The sequence below is a fragment of the Camelina sativa genome, chromosome 17, assembly GCF_030686135.1.
Source record: "Camelina sativa cultivar CO46 ecotype springtype chromosome 17, ASM3068613v1".
NCBI lineage: Eukaryota > Viridiplantae > Streptophyta > Magnoliopsida > Brassicales > Brassicaceae > Camelina > Camelina sativa.
The window spans coordinates 25,351,867-25,375,090 of record NC_141896.1 but is presented as its reverse complement, the minus strand read 5'-3'; the positions used below and the strand labels follow the sequence as shown (position 1 = coordinate 25,375,090).

General features: G+C 35.5%; 1 protein-coding gene across 1 annotated transcript in view; it reads left to right on the top strand.

Annotated features, from left to right (window-relative positions):
- The window catches only part of LOC147924286 (uncharacterized), a 73,499-nt gene that overhangs the window by 5,209 nt on the left and 45,066 nt on the right, over positions 1-23,224 (top strand). Inside the window, exons 2-5 of the mRNA XM_087496700.1 lie at positions 16,784-16,841; positions 16,935-17,383; positions 18,860-19,104; positions 19,570-19,694. Coding sequence (XP_087352826.1) covers positions 16,784-16,841; positions 16,935-17,383; positions 18,860-19,104; positions 19,570-19,694 — 877 coding nt within the window. The remainder of the gene's footprint in view (positions 1-16,783; positions 16,842-16,934; positions 17,384-18,859; positions 19,105-19,569; positions 19,695-23,224) is intronic.

The window sequence follows — 23,224 nt, the reverse complement described above, 5'->3', positions numbered from 1 at the left end:
CGGGGTTCCATATTCCAAGATTTACCTACATAGATTACCAGAAGGCCTTTTTCCACACCCTTTACTTACGAACCTATGATCACTCCTGGTTCCTTTCCTTTGACTTTCATTGCCCCAAGACAATACCAGGATGGTTCTACGAATGGTGGTACTGGTTTGGCCCAACCGATGACATATATCCACCCCAAATACCCAAGGTTTCACTACCCTACTACACTAAACACGAAAAACACCAACTCATCGGCCCTTTACCAAAGATAGCCTTCCACATAGATATGGGAATACCCTGGATACTATCTTGGCACTACAACCTTCTACCCTTCTTACCAGAGATGCCATATTCACTAGTCCGCAAATTCAGAATCAAATGGTGGGACAAATATAACCTCGACCGCTGCTCTTTATCCAACTTGGAGAAATGGATCCAGACACATCAACAAATAAAGCAATCCATAGCTACAGTATCCCGAGCATTACCACCTATTCAAACAAAAAATTCGCCACACAAACCACCAAGTCCTACAGAATCAACAACTTCGTCCTCCGGATCCAAGAAAAGTAAAGGCAAAGAAAAACTCAAGAAACTCCTCGAGACAATAGCTATGCAAATATCCTCCTCAGACGACGAAGATGATATAACACAAGACAACAATACGCAAGACGACGATCCATTCTAAAAAAAAAAAAAAAAAAAAAAAAAAAAAAAAAAAAAAAAAAAAAAAAAAAAAAACGTGAAAGTATCATGGTAGAGCTCTTTTATTATATCTTTAAGTTATGTGCTTGTAATATAAATACATATATATTCAGTATATAGTTTTGTAGAAGCTACCTCTTCCACCGACTCCATCAACACTCCAATTTTCAAGACAAGATGAAGACAAAAAGACAATTATGCAACAGCTCAACTATCAATACAAGACTTCAAGACCAAGAAATGAAGACTTCAGTATTATAACAAGACAAAGACTTCAATCAACAAAGGATTACTCATCTCTCGCAATGTCAAAAATAGGACACGTCGACAACAACTTACGCAACTTCACACAGCTTTGTATAAATAAGGAAGTGAGAGGAATAGGAGAGGGCAGAGTGTTTTTAGCGATCATTCACAAATTCCCTATACATCCTACTCTCCAATTTTCATAAGTTTGTTTTCAAAGTTTGTATCTTTACTCTTGTATTTTAACCAAGTTTAAATAAAGTAAGTTTAATCATCCCTCTTATCTATATTTTAAGTTAATTTGCTTATTTATACACTGGTTTTACTCTAGTTATATTACAATCTAGAAAAAATAATCTATATATTTTATCCTGGGTTTTGTTAAAGAACGTATGGTATCAGAGCCACTTATAACCAATATGTCTTAATCCAATGCAACTAACTAAGTATAAGAGTTTGAGATAGATGTGGAGAGTTTAAAAGCCACTTATAACCATTTTGTCCCAAAACAGGTTAAAACCAAGAAAACATTGCTTAGAAGCTGTAAACAGCTATGTTAGTGTTTATGGGGTTAAAATGTGTCTTAATCCAATGCAACTAACTAATTATAAGAGTTTGAGATAGATGTGGAGAGTTTAAAAGCCACTTATACCCATTTTGTCCCAAAAACAGGCTAAAACGAAGAAAACATTGCTTAGAAGTTGTAAACAGCTATGTTAGTGTTTCTGGGATTAAAATGTATCTTAATCCAATGCAACTAACTAATTATAAGAGTTTGAGATAGATGTGGAGTGTTTAAAAACCACTTATACCCATTTTGTCCCAAAACAGGCTAAAAGCAAGAAAACATTGCTTAGTAGCTGTGAACAGCTATGTTAGTGTTTATGGGGTTAAAATGTGTCTTAATCCAATGCAACTAACTAAGTATAAGAGTTTGAGATAGATGTGGAGAGTTTAAAAGCCACTTATAACCATTTTGTCCCAAAACAGGTTAAAACCAAGAAAACATTGCTTAGAAACTGTAAACAGCTATGTTAGTGTTTATGGGGTTAAAATGTGTCTTAATCCAATGCAACTAACTAATTATAAGAGTTTGAGATAGATGTGGAGAGTTTAAAAGCCACTTATACCTATTTTGTCCCAAAACAGGCTAAAACCAAGAAAACATTGCTTAGAAGTTGTAAACAGCTATGTTAGTGTTTCTGGGGTTAAAATGTGTCTTAATCCAATGCAACTAACTACTTATAAGAGTTTGAGATAGATGTGAAGAGTTTAAAAGCCACTTATACCCATTTTGTCCCAAAACAGGCTAACAGCAAGAAAACATTGCTTAGTAGCTGTAAACAGCTATGTTAGTGTTTATGGGGTTAAAATGTGTCTTAATCCAATGCAACTAACTAAGTATAAGAGTTTGAGATAGATGTGGAGAGTTTAAAAGCCACTTATAACTATTTTGTCCCAAAACAGGCTAAAACCAAGAAAACATTGCTTAGAAGCTGTAAACAGCTATGTTAGTGTTAATGGGGTTAAAATGTGTCTTAATCCAATGCAACTAACTAATTATAAGAGTTTAAGATAGATGTGGAGAGTTTAAAAACCACTTATACCCATTTTGTCCCAAAACAGGCTAAAAGCAAGAAAACATTGCTTAGTAGCTGTGAACAGCTATGTTAGTGTTTATGGGGTTAAAATGTGTCTTAATCCAATGCAACTAACTAAGTATAAGAGTTTGAGATAGATGTGGAGAGTTTAAAAGCCACTTATAACCATTTTGTCCCAAAACAGGTTAAAACCAAGAAAACATTGCTTAGAAACTGTAAACAGCTATGTTAGTGTTTATGGGGTTAAAATGTGTCTTAATCCAATGCAACTAACTAATTATAAGAGTCTGAGATAGATGTGGAGAGTTTAAAAGCCACTTATACCCATTTTGTCCCAAAACAGGCTAAAACATAGAAAACATTGCTTAGAAATTGTAAACAGCTATGTTAGTGTTTCTGGGGTTAAAATGTGTGTTAATCCAATGCAACTAACTAATTATAAGAGTTTGAGATAGATGTGAAGAGTTTAAAAGCCACTTATACCCATTTTGTCCCAAAACAGGCTAACAGCAAGAAAACATTGCTTAGTAGCTGTAAACAGCTATGTTAGTGTTTATGGGGTTAAAATGTGTCTTAATCCAATGCAACTAACTAAGTATAAGAGTTTGAGATAGATGTGGAGAGTTTAAAAGCCACTTATAACCATTTTGTCCCAAAACAGGTAAAAACCAAGAAAACATTGCTTAGAAGCTGTAAACAGCTATGTTAGTGTTTATGGGGTTAAAATATGTCTTAATCCAATGCAACTAACTAAGTATAAGAGTTTGAGATAGATGTGGAGAGTTTAAAAGCCACTTATAACCATTTTGTCCCAAAACAGGTTAAAACCAAGAAAACATTGCTTAGAAGCTGTAAACAGCTATGTTAGTGTTTATGGGGTTAAAATGTGTCTTAATCCAATGCAACTAACTAATTATAAGATTTTGAGATAGATGTGGAGAGTTTAAAAGCCACTTATAACCATTTTGTCCCAAAACAGGCTAACAGCAAGAAAACATTGCTTAGTAGCTGTAAACAGCTATGTTAGTGTTTATGGGGTTAAAATGTGTCTTAATCCAATGCAACTAACTAATTATAAGAGTTTGAGATAGATGTGGAGAGTTTAAAAGCCACTTATACCCATTTTGTCCCAAAACAGGTTAAAACCAAGAAAACATTGCTTAGAAGCTGTAAACAGCTATGTTAGTGTTTATGGGGTTAAAATGTGTCTTAATCCAATGCAACTAACTAATTATAAGAGTTTGAGATAGATGTGGAGAGTTTAAAAGCCACTTATACCCATTTTGTCCCAAAAACAGGCTAAAACGAAGAAAACATTGCTTAGAAGTTGTAAACAGCTATGTTAGTGTTTCTGGGATTAAAATGTATCTTAATCCAATGCAACTAACTAATTATAAGAGTTTGAGATAGATGTGGAGTGTTTAAAAACCACTTATACCCATTTTGTCCCAAAACAGGCTAAAAGCAAGAAAACATTGCTTAGTAGCTTTGAACAGCTATGTTAATGTTTATGGGGTTAAAATGTGTCTTAATCCAATGCAACTAACTAAGTATAAGAGTTTGAGATAGATGTGGAGAGTTTAAAAGCCACTTATAACCATTTTGTCCCAAAACAGGTTAAAACCAAGAAAACATTGCTTAGAAGCTGTAAACAGCTATGTTAGTGTTTATGGGGTTAAAATGTGTCTTAATCCAATGCAACTAACTAATTATAAGAGTTTGAGATAGATGTGGAGAGTTTAAAAGCCACTTATACCCATTTTGTCCCAAAACAGGCTAAAACCAAGAAAACATTGCTTAGAAGCTGTAAACAGCTATGTAAGTGTTTATGGGGTTAAAATGTGTCTTAATCCAATGAAACTAACTGATTATAAGAGTTTGAGATAGATGTGGAGAGTTTAAAAGCCACTTATACCCATTTTGTCCCAAAACAGGCTAACAGCAAGAAAACATTGCTTAGTAGCTGTAAACAGCCATGTTAGTGTTTATAGGGTTAAAATGTGTCTAAATCCAATGCAACTAACTAAGTATAAGAGTTTGAGATAGATGTGGAGAGTTTAAAAGCCACTTATAACCATTTTGTCCCAAAACAGGTTAAAACCAAGAAAACATTGCTTAGAAACTGTAAACAGCTATGTTAGTGTTTATGGGGTTAAAATGTGTCTTAATCCAATGCAACTAACTAATTATAAGAGTTTGAGATAGATGTGGAGAGTTTAAAAGCCACTTATACCCATTTTGTCCCAAAACAGGCTAAAACCAAGAAAACATTGCTTAGAAGTTGTAAACAGCTATGTTAGTGTTTCTGGGGTTAAAATGTGTCTTAATCCAATGCAACTAACTACTTATAAGAGTTTGAGATAGATGTGAAGAGTTTAAAAGCCACTTATACCCATTTTGTCCCAAAACAGGCTAACAGCAAGAAAACATTGCTTAGTAGCTGTAAACAGCTATGTTAGTGTTTATGGGGTTAAAATGTGTCTTAATCCAATGCAACTAACTAAGTATAAGAGTTTGAGATAGATGTGGAGAGTTTAAAAGCCACTTATAACTATTTTGTCCCAAAACAGGCTAAAACCAAGAAAACATTGCTTAGAAGCTGTAAACAGCTATGTTAGTGTTAATGGGGTTAAAATGTGTCTTAATCCAATGCAACTAACTAATTATAAGAGTTTAAGATAGATGTGGAGAGTTTAAAAGCCACTTATACCCATTTTGTCCCAAAACAGGCTAACAGCAAGAAAACATTGCTTAGTAGCTGTAAACAGCTATGTTAGTGTTTATGGGGTTAAAATGTGTCTTAATCCAATGCAACTAACTAAGTATAAGAGTTTGAGATAGATGTGGAGAGTTTAAAAGCCACTTATAACCATTTTGTCCCAAAACAGGTTAAAACCAAGAAAACATTGCTTAGAAGCTGTAAACAGCTATGTTAGTGTTTATGGGGTTAAAATGTGTCTTAATCCAATGCAACTAACTAATTATAAGAGTCTGAGATAGATGTGGAGAGTTTAAAAGCCACTTATACCCATTTTGTCCCAAAACAGGCTAAAACATAGAAAACATTGCTTAGAAATTGTAAACAGCTATGTTAGTGTTTCTGGGGTTAAAATGTGTGTTAATCCAATGCAACTAACTAATTATAAGTGTTTGAGATAGATGTGAAGAGTTTAAAAGCCACTTATACCCATTTTGTCCCAAAACAGGCTAACAGCAAGAAAACATTGCTTAGTAGCTGTAAACAGCTATGTTAGTGTTTATGGGGTTAAAATGTGTCTTAATCCAATGCAACTAACTAAGTATAAGAGTTTGAGATAGATGTGGAGAGTTTAAAAGCCACTTATAACCATTTTGTCCCAAAACAGGTTAAAACCAAGAAAACATTGCTTAGAAGCTGTAAACAGCTATGTTAGTGTTTATGGGGTTAAAATGTGTCTTAATCCAATGCAACTAACTAAGTATAAGAGTTTGAGATAGATGTGGAGAGTTTAAAAGCCACTTATAACCATTTTGTCCCAAAACAGGTTAAAACCAAGAAAACATTGCTTAGAAGCTGTAAACAGCTATGTTAGTGTTTATGGGGTTAAAATGTGTCTTAATCCAATGCAACTAACTAATTATAAGATTTTGAGATAGATGTGGAGAGTTTAAAAGCCACTTATAACCATTTTGTCCCAAAACAGGCTAACAGCAAGAAAACGTTGCTTAGTAGCTGTAAACAGCTATGTTAGTGTTTATGGGGTTAAAATGTGTCTTAATCCAATGCAACTAACTAATTATAAGAGTTTGAGATAGATGTGGAGAGTTTAAAAGCCACTTATACCCATTTTGTCCCAAAACAGGTTAAAACCAAGAAAACATTGCTTAGAAGCTGTAAACAGCTATGTTAGTGTTTATGGGGTTAAAATGTGTCTTAATCCAATGCAACTAACTAATTATAAGAGTTTGAGATAGATGTGGAGAGTTTAAAAGCCACTTATACCCATTTTGTCCCAAAAACAGGCTAAAACGAAGAAAACATTGCTTAGAAGTTGTAAACAGCTATGTTAGTGTTTCTGGGATTAAAATGTATCTTAATCCAATGCAACTAACTAATTATAAGAGTTTGAGATAGATGTGGAGTGTTTAAAAACCACTTATACCCATTTTGTCCCAAAACAGGCTAAAAGCAAGAAAACATTGCTTAGTAGCTGTGAACAGCTATGTTAGTGTTTATGGGGTTAAAATGTGTCTTAATCCAATGCAACTAACTAAGTATAAGAGTTTGAGATAGATGTGGAGAGTTTAAAAGCCACTTATAACCATTTTGTCCCAAAACAGGTTAAAACCAAGAAAACATTGCTTAGAAGCTGTAAACAGCTATGTTAGTGTTTATGGGGTTAAAATGTGTCTTAATCCAATGCAACTAACTAATTATAAGAGTTTGAGATAGATGTGGAGAGTTGAAAAGCCACTTATACCCATTTTGTCCCAAAACAGGCTAAAACATAGAAAACATTGCTTAGAAGTTGTAAACAGCTATGTTAGTGTTTCTGGGGTTAAAATGTGTCTTAATCCAATGCAACTAACTAATTATAAGAGTTTGAGATAGATGTGAAGAGTTTAAAAGCCACTTATACCCATTTTGTCCCAAAACAGGCTAACAGCAAGAAAACATTGCTTAGTAGCTGTAAACAGCTATGTTAGTGTTTATGGGGTTAAAATGTGTCTTAATCCAATGCAACTAACTAATTATAAGAGTTTGAGATAGATGTGGAGAGTTTAAAAGCCACTTATACCCATTTTGTCCCAAAACAGGTTAAAACCAAGAAAACATTGCTTAGAAGCTGTAAACAGCTATGTTAGTGTTTATGGGGTTAAAATGTGTCTTAATCCAATGCAACTAACTAATTATAAGAGTTTGAGATAGATGTGGAGAGTTTAAAAGCCACTTATACCCATTTTGTCCCAAAAACAGGCTAAAACGAAGAAAACATTGCTTAGAAGTTGTAAACAGCTATGTTAGTGTTTCTGGGATTAAAATGTATCTTAATCCAATGCAACTAACTAATTATAAGAGTTTGAGATAGATGTGGAGTGTTTAAAAACCACTTATACCCATTTTGTCCCAAAACAGGCTAAAAGCAAGAAAACATTGCTTAGTAGCTGTGAACAGCTATGTTAGTGTTTATGGGGTTAAAATGTGTCTTAATCCAATGCAACTAACTAAGTATAAGAGTTTGAGATAGATGTGGAGAGTTTAAAAGCCACTTATAACCATTTTGTCCCAAAACAGGTTAAAACCAAGAAAACATTGCTTAGAAGCTGTAAACAGCTATGTTAGTGTTTATGGGGTTAAAATGTGTCTTAATCCAATGCAACTAACTAATTATAAGAGTTTGAGATAGATGTGGAGAGTTTAAAAGCCACTTATACCCATTTTGTCCCAAAATAGGTTAAAACCAAGACAACATTGCTTAGAAGCTGTAAACAGCTATGTTAGTGTTTATGGGGTTAAAATGTGTCTTAATCCAATGCAACTAACTAATTATAAGAGTTTGAGATAGATGTGGAGAGTTTAAAAGCCACTTATACCCATTTTGTCCCAAAAAAGGCTAAAACCAAGAAAACATTGCTTAGAAGCTGTAACCAGCTATGTAAGTGTTTATGCGGTTAAAATGTGTCTTAATCCAATGAAACTAACTGATTATAAGAGTTTGAGATAGATGTGGAGAGTTTAAAAGCCACTTATACCCATTTTGTCCCAAAACAGGCTAACAGCAAGAAAACATTGCTTAGTAGCTGTAAACAGCCATGTTAGTGTTTATAGGGTTAAAATGTGTCTTAATCCAATGCAACTAACTAAGTATAAGAGTTTGAGATAGATGTGGAGAGTTTAAAAGCCACTTATACCCATTTTGTCCCAAAACAGGTTAAAACCAAGAAAACATTGCTTAGAAGCTGTAAACAGCTATGTTAGTGTTTATGGGGTTAAAATGTGTCTTAATCCAATGCAACTAACTAATTATAAGAGTTTGAGATAGATGTGGAGAGTTTAAAAGCCACTTATACCCATTTTGTCCCAAAAACAGGCTAAAACGAAGAAAACATTGCTTAGAAGTTGTAAACAGCTATGTTAGTGTTTCTGGGATTAAAATGTATCTTAATCCAATGCAACTAACTAATTATAAGAGTTTGAGATAGATGTGGAGTGTTTAAAAACCACTTATACCCATTTTGTCCCAAAACAGGCTAAAAGCAAGAAAACATTGCTTAGTAGCTGTGAACAGCTATGTTAGTGTTTATGGGGTTAAAATGTGTCTTAATCCAATGCAACTAACTAAGTATAAGAGTTTGAGATAGATGTGGAGAGTTTAAAAGCCACTTATAACCATTTTGTCCCAAAACAGGTTAAAACCAAGAAAACATTGCTTAGAAGCTGTAAACAGCTATGTTAGTGTTTATGGGGTTAAAATGTGTCTTAATCCAATGCAACTAACTAATTATAAGAGTTTGAGATAGATGTGGAGAGTTTAAAAGCCACTTATACCCATTTTGTCCCAAAATAGGTTAAAACCAAGACAACATTGCTTAGAAGCTGTAAACAGCTATGTTAGTGTTTATGGGGTTAAAATGTGTCTTAATCCAATGCAACTAACTAATTATAAGAGTTTGAGATAGATGTGGAGAGTTTAAAAGCCACTTATACCCATTTTGTCCCAAAAAAGGCTAAAACCAAGAAAACATTGCTTAGAAGCTGTAACCAGCTATGTAAGTGTTTATGCGGTTAAAATGTGTCTTAATCCAATGAAACTAACTGATTATAAGAGTTTGAGATAGATGTGGAGAGTTTAAAAGCCACTTATACCCATTTTGTCCCAAAACAGGCTAACAGCAAGAAAACATTGCTTAGTAGCTGTAAACAGCCATGTTAGTGTTTATAGGGTTAAAATGTGTCTTAATCCAATGCAACTAACTAAGTATAAGAGTTTGAGATAGATGTGGAGAGTTTAAAAGCCACTTATAACCATTTTGTCCCAAAACAGGTTAAAACCAAGAAAACATTGCTTAGAAACTGTAAACAGCTATGTTAGTGTTTATGGGGTTAAAATGTGTCTTAATCCAATGCAACTAGCTAATTATAAGAGTTTGAGATAGATGTGGAGAGTTTAAAAGCCACTTATACCCATTTTGTCCCAAAACAGGCTAAAACCAAGAAAACATTGCTTAGAAGTTGTAAACAGCTATGTTAGTGTTTCTGGGGTTAAAATGTGTCTTAATCCAATGCAACTAACTACTTATAAGAGTTTGAGATAGATGTGAAGAGTTTAAAAGCCACTTATACCCATTTTGTCCCAAAACAGGCTAACAGCAAGAAAACATTGCTTAGTAGCTATAAACAGCTATGTTAGTGTTTATGGGGTTAAAATGTGTCTTAATCCAATGCAACTAACTAAGTATAAGAGTTTGAGATAGATGTGGAGAGTTTAAAAGGCACTTATAACTATTTTGTCCCAAAACAGGCTAAAACCAAGAAAACATTGCTTAGAAGCTGTAAACAGCTATGTTAGTGTTAATGGGGTTAAAATGTGTCTTAATCCAATGCAACTAACTAATTATAAGAGTTTAAGATAGATGTGGAGAGTTTAAAAGCCACTTATACCCATTTTGTCCCAAAACAGGCTAACAGCAAGAAAACATTGCTTAGTAGCTGTAAACAGCTATGTTAGTGTTTATGGGGTTAAAATGTGTCTTAATCCAATGCAACTAACTAATTATAAGAGTTTGAGATAGATGTGGAGAGTTTAAAAGCCACTTATACCCATTTTGTCCCAAAACAGGTTAAAACCAAGAAAACATTGCTTAGAAGCTGTAAACAGCTATGTTAGTGTTTATGGGGTTAAAATGTGTCTTAATCCAATGCAACTAACTAATTATAAGAGTTTGAGATAGATGTGGAGAGTTTAAAAGCCACTTATACCCATTTTGTCCCAAAAACAGGCTAAAACGAAGAAAACATTGCTTAGAAGTTGTAAACAGCTATGTTAGTGTTTCTGGGATTAAAATGTATCTTAATCCAATGCAACTAACTAATTATAAGAGTTTGAGATAGATGTGGAGTGTTTAAAAACCACTTATACCCATTTTGTCCCAAAACAGGCTAAAAGCAAGAAAACATTGCTTAGTAGCTGTGAACAGCTATGTTAGTGTTTATGGGGTTAAAATGTGTCTTAATCCAATGCAACTAACTAAGTATAAGAGTTTGAGATAGATGTGGAGAGTTTAAAAGCCACTTATAACCATTTTGTCCCAAAACAGGTTAAAACCAAGAAAACATTGCTTAGAAGCTGTAAACAGCTATGTTAGTGTTTATGGGGTTAAAATGTGTCTTAATCCAATGCAACTAACTAATTATAAGAGTTTGAGATAGATGTGGAGAGTTTAAAAGCCACTTATACCCATTTTGTCCCAAAATAGGTTAAAACCAAGACAACATTGCTTAGAAGCTGTAAACAGCTATGTTAGTGTTTATGGGGTTAAAATGTGTCTTAATCCAATGCAACTAACTAATTATAAGAGTTTGAGATAGATGTGGAGAGTTTAAAAGCCACTTATACCCATTTTGTCCCAAAAAAGGCTAAAACCAAGAAAACATTGCTTAGAAGCTGTAACCAGCTATGTAAGTGTTTATGCGGTTAAAATGTGTCTTAATCCAATGAAACTAACTGATTATAAGAGTTTGAGATAGATGTGGAGAGTTTAAAAGCCACTTATACCCATTTTGTCCCAAAACAGGCTAACAGCAAGAAAACATTGCTTAGTAGCTGTAAACAGCCATGTTAGTGTTTATAGGGTTAAAATGTGTCTTAATCCAATGCAACTAACTAAGTATAAGAGTTTGAGATAGATGTGGAGAGTTTAAAAGCCACTTATAACCATTTTGTCCCAAAACAGGTTAAAACCAAGAAAACATTGCTTAGAAACTGTAAACAGCTATGTTAGTGTTTATGGGGTTAAAATGTGTCTTAATCCAATGCAACTAGCTAATTATAAGAGTTTGAGATAGATGTGGAGAGTTTAAAAGCCACTTATACCCATTTTGTCCCAAAACAGGCTAAAACCAAGAAAACATTGCTTAGAAGTTGTAAACAGCTATGTTAGTGTTTCTGGGGTTAAAATGTGTCTTAATCCAATGCAACTAACTACTTATAAGAGTTTGAGATAGATGTGAAGAGTTTAAAAGCCACTTATACCCATTTTGTCCCAAAACAGGCTAACAGCAAGAAAACATTGCTTAGTAGCTGTAAACAGCTATGTTAGTGTTTATGGGGTTAAAATGTGTCTTAATCCAATGCAACTAACTAAGTATAAGAGTTTGAGATAGATGTGGAGAGTTTAAAAGCCACTTATAACTATTTTGTCCCAAAACAGGCTAAAACCAAGAAAACATTGCTTAGAAGCTGTAAACAGCTATGTTAGTGTTAATGGGGTTAAAATGTGTCTTAATCCAATGCAACTAACTAATTATAAGAGTTTAAGATAGATGTGGAGAGTTTAAAAGCCACTTATACCCATTTTGTCCCAAAACAGGCTAACAGCAAGAAAACATTGCTTAGTAGCTGTAAACAGCTATGTTAGTGTTTATGGGGTTAAAATGTGTCTTAATCCAATGCAACTAACTAAGTATAAGAGTTTGAGATAGATGTGGAGAGTTTAAAAGCCACTTATAACCATTTTGTCCCAAAACAGGTTAAAACCAAGAAAACATTGCTTAGAAGCTGTAAACAGCTATGTTAGTGTTTATGGGGTTAAAATGTGTCTTAATCCAATGCAACTAACTAATTATAAGAGTCTGAGATAGATGTGGAGAGTTTAAAAGCCACTTATACCCATTTTGTCCCAAAACAGGCTAAAACATAGAAAACATTGCTTAGAAATTGTAAACAGCTATGTTAGTGTTTCTGGGGTTAAAATGTGTGTTAATCCAATGCAACTAACTAATTATAAGAGTTTGAGATAGATGTGAAGAGTTTAAAAGCCACTTATACCCATTTTGTCCCAAAACAGGCTAACAGCAAGAAAACATTGCTTAGTAGCTGTAAACAGCTATGTTAGTGTTTATGGGGTTAAAATGTGTCTTAATCCAATGCAACTAACTAAGTATAAGAGTTTGAGATAGATGTGGAGAGTTTAAACGCCACTTATAACCATTTTGTCCCAAAACAGGTTAAAACCAAGAAAACATTGCTTAGAAGCTGTAAACAGCTATGTTAGTGTTTATGGGGTTAAAATGTGTCTTAATCCAATGCAACTAACTAATTATAAGAGTTTGAGATAGATGTGGAGAGTTTAAAAGCCACTTATACCCATTTTGTCCCAAAACAGGTTAAAACCAAGAAAACATTGCTTAGAAGCTGTAAACAGCTATGTTAGTGTTTATGGGGTTAAAATGTGTCTTAATCCAATGCAACTAACTAATTATAAGAGTTTGAGATAGATGTGGAGAGTTTAAAAGCCACTTATACCCATTTTTTCCCAAAACAGGCTAAAACCAAGAAAACATTGCTTAGAAGTTGTAAACAGCTATGTTAGTGTTTCTGGGGTTAAAATGTGTCTTAATCCAATGCAACTAACTAATTATAAGAGTTTGAGATAGATGTGAAGAGTTTAAAAGCCACTTATACCCATTTTGTCCCAAAACACGCTAACAGCAAGAAAACATTGCTTAGTAGCTGTAAACAGCTATGTTAGTGTTTATGGGGTTAAAATGTGTCTTAATCCAATGCAACTAACTAAGGATAAGAGTTTGAGATAGATGTGGAGAGTTTAAAAGCCACTTATAACCATTTTGTCCCAAAACAGGTTAAAACCAAGAAAACATTGCTTAGAAGCGGTAAACAGCTATGTTAGTGTTTATGGGGTTAAAATGTGTCTTAATCCAATGCAACTAACTAATTATAAGAGTTTGAGATAGATGTGGAGAGTTTAAAAGCCACTTATAACCATTTTGTCCCAAAACAGGTTAAAACCAAGAAAACATTGCTTAGAAGCTGTAAACAGCTATGTTAGTGTTTATGGGGTTAAAATGTGTCTTAATCCAATGCAACTAACTAATTATAAGAGTTTGAGATATATGTGGAGAGTTTAAAAACCAATTATACCCATTTTGTCCCAAAACAGGCTAACAGCAAGAAAACATTGCTTAGTAGCTGTGAACAGCTATGTTAGTGTTTATGGGGTTAAAATGTGTCTTAATCCAATGCAACTAACTAAGTATAAGAGTTTGAGATAGATGTGGAGAGTTTAAAAGCCACTTATAACCATTTTGTCCCAAAACAGGTTAAAACCAAGAAAACATTGCTTAGAAGCGGTAAACAGCTATGTTAGTGTTTATGGGGTTAAAATGTGTCTTAATCCAATGCAACTAACTAATTATAAGAGTTTGAGATAGATGTGGAGAGTTTAAAAGCCACTTATAACCATTTTGTCCCAAAACAGGTTAAAACCAAGAAAACATTGCTTAGAAGTTGTAAACAGCTATGTTAGTGTTTCTGGGGTTAAAATGTGTCTTAATCCAATGCAACTAACTAATTATAAGAGTTTGAGATAGATGTGAAGAGTTTAAAAGCCACTTATACCCATTTTGTCCCAAAACAGGCTAACAGCAAGAAAACATTGCTTAGTAGCTGTAAACAGCTATGTTAGTGTTTATGGGGTTAAAATGTGTCTTAATCCAATGCAACTAACTAATTATAAGAGTTTGAGATAGATGTGGAGAGTTTAAAAGCCACTTATAACCATTTTGTCCCAAAACAGGCTAAAACCAAGAAAACATTGCTTAGTAGCTGTAAACAGCTATGTTAGTGTTTATGGGGTTAAAATGTGTCTTAATCCAATGCAACTAACTAAGTATAAGAGTTTGAGATAGATGTAGAGAGTTTAAAAGCCACTTATACCCATTTTGTCCCAAAACAGGCTAAAACCAAGAAAACATTGCTTAGAAGTTGTAAACAGCTATGTTAGTGTTTCTGGGGTTAAAATGTGTCTTAATCCAATGCAACTAACTATTTATAAGAGTTTGAGATAGATGTGAAGAGTTTAAAAGCCACTTATACCCATTTTGTCCCAAAACACGCTAACAGCAAGAAAACATTGCTTAGTAGCTGTAAACAGCTATGTTAGTGTTTATGGGGTTAAAATGTGTCTTAATCCAGCGCAACTAACTAAGTATAAGAGTTTGAGATAGATGTGGAGCGTTTAAAAGCCACTTATAACCATTTTGTCCCAAAACAAGCTAAAACCAAGAAAACATTGCTTAGAAGCTGTAAACAGCTATGTTAGTGTTTATGGGGTTAAAAAGTGTCTTAGTCCAATGCAACTAACTAATTATAAGAATTTGAGATAGATGTGGAGAGTTTAAAAGCCACTTATACCAATTTTGTCCCAAAACAGGCTAACAGCAAGAAAACATTGCTTAGTAGCTGTAAACAGCTATGTTAGTGTTTATGGGGTTAAAATGTGTCTTAATCCAATGCAACTAACTAAGTATAAGAGTTTGAGATAGATGTGGAGAGTTTAAAAGCCACTTATACCCATTTTGTCCCAAAACAGGCTAACAGCAAGAAAACATTGCTTAGTAGCTGTAAACAGTTATGTTAGTGTTTATGGGGTTAAAATGTGTCTTAATCCAATGCAATTAACTAATTATAAGAGTTTGAGATAGATGTGAAGAGTTTAAAAGCCACTTATACCCATTTAGTCCCAAAACAGGCTAACAGCAAGAAAACATTGCTTAGTAGCTGTAAACAGCTATGTTAGTGTTTATGGGGTTAAAATGTGTCTTAATCCAATGCAACTAACTAAGTATAAGAGTTTGAGATAGATGTGGAGAGTTTAAAAGCCACTTATAACCATTTTGTCCCAAAACAGGCTAAAACCAAGAAAACATTGCTTAGAAGCTGTAAACAGCTATGTTAGTGTTTATGGGGTTAAAATGTCTCTTAATCCAATGCAACTAACTAATTATAAGAGTTTGAGATAGATGTGGAGAGTTTAAAAGCCACTTATACCCATTTTGTCCCAAAACAGGCTAACTGCAAGAAAACATTGCTTAGTAGCTGTAAACAACTATGTTAGTGTTTATGGGGTTAAAATGTGTCTTAATCCAATGCAACTAACTAATTATAAGAGTTTGAGATAGATGTTGATATGATCGTGGCAAGCAAGGAGCCAGAGGCTGCAGAGCAACCGGAGGTGGTGGGAAGGATCACTCGTTCAAGAGCTAAGGAGAGGGCCAAGGAAGCTCATGCACTCATGGTGACGGGTCATTCAACCTACCAAGGATCCAAGTCTTCAACATATCCAACCTGAAGACTTCACCCGGTAATGATGACTAGGTAACTTAGGTGAGAAGTTTGTACTCTTTTTCCCATAGCTGAGTTTTGTCCCAATGGGTTTTCTCAGCATGGTTTTTAATGAGGCAAATGGATCACTACGTCGAGTTATCTAGAAGTCATTACCAATGGGGAATAATGTACTTCTGTACTAGTTCAAGTGACTTCTGTACTACTACAAGTCACTTAGACGTTTTGCTGTTTTCTTATTTCCTTAAAACGTTTTGTTGTTTTATTTTTAACTTCTTGCTGTTTGGAGTGTCGAGCCTAGGGTTAATTATAAAACCCACAGCCACGCCTCCTTTGTTCTTTAGCGAAGAATGATGTTGTAACTTGAATTGTTGATCTTTCTTCCTCACTTTGATTTCTTGAATGCGTTCTTGAATTCTGGGTTTTCTATACACTTTGTGATTCAGAAACCCTTCACTTATCTCAATCCATACAACCACCTAAACATCTATCTCCATCAAATCATTGTTCTATCATCCGATCATCACCATAGCCATCTATATTATCGATCTCGCATCATCATCTCCATTGTATTGTCACTTCCGCACCATCACCATCGAATCTCATCATCAGTCATCAGTCTACAGCCTTCATCAGAGTTCTAGTCCTAGGGGAATCCTATCATGTGGTATCAGAGCCAACTCTGTGCCAAGGCTAAGCGATTCTAAGAACCCTAATCTTTTGAGTTTTGCTTAATTTCGTTCATTTAGTTTTAGGGTTTGAATTTTTGAGATTCGTTTGTGTCTAGATCGAATAGGGTTTAGTTTTTGTTGATTCGTTTGAGTTTAGGAGTTAGTTTTGTGTTATTTCGAAATTAGACTGCAATTAGGGTTTAATTATTTCGAGTTTGTTCGTTATAGGGTTGGGTGTCGATCAATTCTCTTGTGGTGTCGCTCGATACTAGGTCTGCAGTCGTGTGTTTTTCTTGTTTAAAATTCAGAGTCTTCGAGTTTATTTTTGTTTTGCTCATTCAAAGAACAAGTTACTTCGAGTTTCTTCTTTGATTTGCAGGTACAATGGAGCTATCTCCAGAGGCTATGGAAGCTTTGAATCAAGCCATGTCCAAGCAAATAGCAGAAGCAAACAAATTAATGTCTACTCAGTTTCAGCAACAGATGGAGCAGCTCAGTAACAAGTTTGAGAAACAGTTCAAGGACATAGCTCACACATCTAGTGCTTCAGAACATAGCTCTACAGAACCGCCTAGTCCTAATGAGGCCCTTCGTTTAGTTAAAGGAAAGGCTCATCTAGGAACCTCTTCCAAGCATACACGGATTAGAACAGCTAAGTCACCTACTGGGGGAAGAGAGACTTGTTTCAATCAGAGGAGAAACACTCAGGGTACAGAAAGAGAGCAACGCAGAACCGGCAGGGAACATATACGCCCACGACGAGCTGAACAAGTAGCTGGGCATCGAATATACATTGAGTCAGACAGAGATTATTCTGAAGGAGAAGAAGTTTCAGATCATAGTCAAGAAACAATGAGGAGAAACAGAAACAGAGATCCTGGTAGGGATTATGATCCTTTGAGGCAGCAGCTGAAGCACCTCAAGATTCAGTATCCTTCTTTTCATGGAACCAATGATCCAGAGACTTATCTAGACTGGGAAAGGAAGATGGAATCAAATTTTCAGGTTCAAGGTACTTATGAGCTGAACAAGGTGAAGATAGCCATATCTGAATTCAATGGCTATGATTTGTTGTGGTGGGAGCAGTTGGGGCTTACTAGACATCGACAGAGAGAGCCTGCTATCACTACTTGGGAACAGTTAGTCACGCAGATGAGGAAGAAGTTTGTGCCTACACATTATCAGAGGGAGATTCTTAACAAGCTTAGGCGTCTCATTCAAGGCACTAAGTCTGTTAGAGACTACTATCAGGAGCTGGAAACACTTATGATCAGGGCTGATTTAAGAGAAAGTGAAGACATGGTTATGTCTAGGTTTCTTGGAGGATTGAACAGAGAGATTCAAGACAAGATAGAGCTGCAGAATTATGAAGATGTGCAAGAAATGGTACATAAGGCAGAGCTGATTGAATCGCAGATCAAGAGAAAGGGAGTGAGGTCTACATTTACGCCTGACATGTCCAAACCGAGAGAGTTCAGTAAACCCGCCTTCACCAAGGACAGCAAACCCGTGACAACCACAGTCAAAGAGGAGGATAAAATTGACTCCAAGCCCAAGAGTAGCACCCCTACAAGTCATATCAGGTGTTTTAAATGCCAAGGAATGGGACATTATTCCAGAGACTGTGCTAACAAGAAGATGTTTCTTCTTCAAGATGGAGGAGAGATTGTGCCAGTAGACAGTTCAGAGAGTGAACCAGAGCCTGAACTAGATGAAGAAGGAGAATCCGCAGTCATGGGAGAGATGTTAGTAGCACGCAGAGCTTTAAGTGTTCAGATGCATCCAGATGATAGAGGTCAGCGTGAGAACCTATTTCACACACGGTGTATGGTTCAAGACAAGGTCTGCACCTTGATCGTTGATGGTGGAAGCTGTACTAATGCAGCTAGTGAAGAGATGGTACAGAAGCTTAATCTCAAGACTACTTCACATCCGAGACCTTATCAGCTACAATGGTTGAACAACAAGGGAGCTTTGACAGTCATGCAGCAAGTGATGGTGAAACTAGCGATTGGGAAGTATGAGGATGAGCTGCTTTGTGATGTCATTCCAATGAAGTCAAGTCATATCCTTTTGGGAAGACCATGGCAGTTCGACAGAAGAGTGTTTCAAGATGGCTACACCAACAAGCAGTCATTTGAGTTCAAAGGACGCAAGGTCACTCTTCTACCACTTACACCCAGCGAAATTTACAAGGACCAGCTTCACATGAACCGCAAGGATACAGAGAAAGTGTCTCACAGCCTGTACATCAATCACAGCGAGTTCAACAAGCTATTTGAGCCAGAGATGACCACATTCAAGTTTGGGTATAAAGAGACACTCACTAGCACTAAGCCAGCAGAAGAGCTTCCACGCGAGATCATAGAGATTATAGAGGAGAACAAGGGTTCAGCTCTATCGAACAGACCAGCTTACAGCACCAATCCAGTAGAACCTAAAGAGCTTCAGAAGCAAGAAGAAGAGCTGATGAGCAAGGGACACATTAAAGAGAACCTCAGTTCAAGTGTAGGTAAGGATAATGTAGTCACAGATGCATTATCCAGGAGGTACACTCTCATTTCTATTTTATCTTCTAAGCTAGTAGGACTTTATGAGACTGACCTCGATTTTGCTGAGAGCTATGGCAAATGCCATAAGTTTGCTTTTGAAAACTACTATAGGCAGGATGGGTATCTGTTCTTAAATGATAGATTGTGCATACCAAGAGGATCCATGAGAGAGATGCTGATCAGAGAAGCTCACGGAGGTGGACTAGCTGGACATTTCAGAGTGTCAAAGACTCTACTTGGACTGCAAGGATACTTCTATTGGCCTTAGATGCAGAAAGACATTGAGAAGGTTTGTTCTAGGTGCCATATCTGTAAAATGGCGAAGGGTAAGGTACAGCCTCACGGCTTGTACACTCCTCTACCGAATCCTTCTCAACCTTGGACTTATATTTCTATGCATGTTGTTTTTGGCTTACCTCAAACCAGAAATGGTAGAGATTCTGTTTTTGTTGTGGTTGACAGGTTTAGCAAGATGGCTCATTTCATTGCAAGACACAAGACGGATAGTGCTGTTATTGTAGCTAACTTGTTTTTCAGGGAAATCATAAGGAGGATCAAAGACAATGCATATCAGACTGATCTTCAAGGTAAGTATACCATATCATCAACATTCAATGTTTCTGACTTGCTCCCTTATTATGCAGATTCCGATTTGAGGACAAATCCTTTTGAAGAGGGGGAGGATGATATGATCGTGGCAAGCAAGGAGCCAGAGGCTGCAGAGCAACCGGAGGTGGTGGGAAGGATCACTCGTTCAAGAGCTAAGGAGAGGGCCAAGGAAGCTCATGCACTCATGGTGACGGGTCATTCAACCTACCAAGGATCCAAGTCTTCAACATATCCAACCTGAAGACTTCACCCGGTAATGATGACTAGGTAACTTAGGTGAGAAGTTTGTACTCTTTTTCCCATAGCTGAGTTTTGTCCCAATGGGTTTTCTCAGCATGGTTTTTAATGAGGCAAATGGATCACTACGTCGAGTAATCTAGAAATCATTACCAATGGGGAATAATGTACTTCTGTACTAGTTCAAGTGACTTCTGTACTACTACAAGTCACTTAGACGTTTTGCTGTTTTCTTATTTCCTTAAAACGTTTTGTTGTTTTATTTTTAACTTCTTGCTGTTTGGAGTGTCGAGCCTAGGGTTAATTATAAAACCCACAGCCACGCCTCCTTTGTTCTTTAGCGAAAAATGATGTTGTAACTTGAATTGTTGATCTTTCTTCCTCACTTTGATTTCTTGAATGCGTTCTTGAATTCTGGGTTTTCTATACACTTTGTGATTCAGAAACCCTTCACTTATCTCAATCCATACAACCACCTAAACATCTATCTCCATCAAATCATTGTTCTATCATCCGATCATCACCATAGCCATCTATATTATCGATCTCGCATCAACATCTCCATCGTATTGTCACTTCCGCACCATCACCATCGAATCTCATCATCAGTCATCAGTCTACAGCCTTCATCAGAGTTCTAGTCCTAGGGGAATCCTATCAGATGTGAAGAGTTTAAAAGCCACTTATACCCATTTTGTCCCAAAACAGGCTAACAGCAAGAAAACATTGCTTAGTAGCTGTAAACAGCTATGTTAGTGTTTATGGGGTTAAAATGTGTCTTAATCCAATGCAACTAACTAATTATAAGAGTTTGAGATAGATGTGGAGAGTTTAAAAGCCACTTATAACCATTTTGTCCCAAAACAGGCTAAAACCAAGAAAACATTGCTTAGTAGCTGTAAACAGCTATGTTAGTGTTTATGGGGTTAAAATGTGTCTTAATCCAATGCAACTAACTAAGTATAAGAGTTTGAGATAGATGTAGAGAGTTTAAAAGCCACTTATAACCATTTTGTCCCAAAACAGGTTAAAACCAAGAAAACATTGCTTAGAAGCTGTAAACAGCTATGTTAGTGTTTATGGGGTTAAAATGTGTCTTAATCCAATGCAACTAACTAATTATAAGAGTTTGAGATAGATGTGGAGAGTTTAAAAGCCACTTATACCCATTTTGTCCCAAAACAGGCTAAAACCAAGAAAACATTGCTTAGAAGTTGTAAACAGCTATGTTAGTGTTTCTGGGGTTAAAATGTGTCTTAATCCAATGCAACTAACTAATTATAAGAGTTTGAGATAGATGTGAAGAGTTTAAAAGCCACTTATACCCATTTTGTCCCAAAACACGCTAAAACCAAGAAAACATTGCTTAGAAGCTGTAAACAGCTATGTTAGTGTTTATGGGGTTAAAATGTGTCTTAATCCAGCGCAACTAACTAAGTATAAGAGTTTGAGATAGATGTGGAGAGTTTAAAAGCCACTTATAACCATTTTGTCTCAAAACAAGCTAAAACCAAGAAAACATTGCTTAGAAGCTGTAAACAGCTATGTTAGTGTTTATGGGGTTAAAATGTGTCTTAGTCCAATGCAACTAACTAATTATAAGAGTTTGAGATAGATGTGGAGAGTATAAAAGCCACTTATACCAATTTTGTCCCAAAACAGGCTAACAGCAAGAAAACATTGCTTAGTAGCTGTAAACAGCTATGTTAGTGTTTATGGGGTTAAAATGTGTCTTAATCCAATGCAACTAACTAAGTATAAGAGTTTGAGATAGATGTGGAGAGTTTAAAAGCCACTTATACCCATTTTGTCCCAAAACAGGCTAACAGCAAGAAAACATTGCTTAGTAGCTGTAAACAGTTATGTTAGTGTTTATGGGGTTAAAATGTGTCTTAATCCAATGCAATTAACTAATTATAAGAGTTTGAGATAGATGTGAAGAGTTTAAAAGCCACTTATACCCATTTTGTCCCAAAACAGGCTAACAGCAAGAAAACATTGCTTAGTAGCTGTAAACAGCTATGTTAGTGTTTATGGGGTTAAAATGTGTCTTAATCAAATGCAACTAACTAAGTATAAGAGTTTGAGATAGATGTGGAGAGTTTACAAGCCACTTATAACCATTTTGTCCCAAAACAGGCTAAAACCAAGAAAACATTGCTTAGAAGCTGTAAACAGCTATGTTAGTGTTTATGGGGTTAAAATGTGTCTTAATCCAATGCAACTAACTAATTATAAGAGTTTGAGATAGATGTGGAGAGTTTAAAAGCCACTTATAACCATCTTGTCCCAAAACAGGCTAAAACCAAGAAAACATTGCTTAGAAGTTGTAAACAGCTATGTTAGTGTTTCTGGGGTTAAAATGTGTCTTAATCCAATGCAACTAACTAATTATAAGAGTTTGAGATATATGTGAAGAGTTTAAAAGCCACTTATACCCATTTTGTCCCAAAACAGGCTAACAGCAAGAAAACATTGCTTAGTAGCTGTAAACAGCTATGTTAGTGTTTATGGGGTTAAAATGTGTCTTAATCCAATGCAACTAACTAAGTATAAGAGTTTGAGATAGATGTGGAGAGTTTAAAAGCCACTTATAACCATTTTGTCCCAAAACAGGCTAAAACCAAGAAAACATTGCTTAGAAGCTGTAAACAGCTATGTTAGTGTTTATGGGGTTAAAATGTGTCTTAATCCAATGCAACTAACTAATTATAAGAGTTTGAGATAGATGTGGAGAGTTTAAAAGCCACTTATACCCATTTTGTCCCAAAACAGGCTAACAGCAAGAAAACATTGCTTAGTAGCTGTAAACAGCTATGTTAGTGTTTATGGGGTTAAAATGTGTCTTAATCCAATGCAACTAACTAAGTATAAGAGTTTGAGATAGATGTGGAGAGTTTAAAAGCCACTTATAACCATTTTGTCCCAAAACAGGCTAACAGCAAGAAAACATTGCTTAGTAGTTGTAAACAGCTATGTTAGTGTTTATGGGGTTAAAATGTGTCTTAATCCAATGCAACTAACTAATTATAAGAGTTTGAGATAGATGTGAAGAGTTTAAAAGCCACTTATACCCATTTTGTCCCAAAACAGGCTAACAGCAAGAAAACATTGCTTAGTAGCTGTAAACAGCTATGTTAGTGTTTATGGGGTTAAAATGTGTCTTAATCCAATGCAACTAACTAAGTATAAGAGTTTGAGATAGATGTGGAGAGTTTAAAAGCCACTTATAACCATTTTGTCCCAAAACAGGCTAAAACCAAGAAAACAT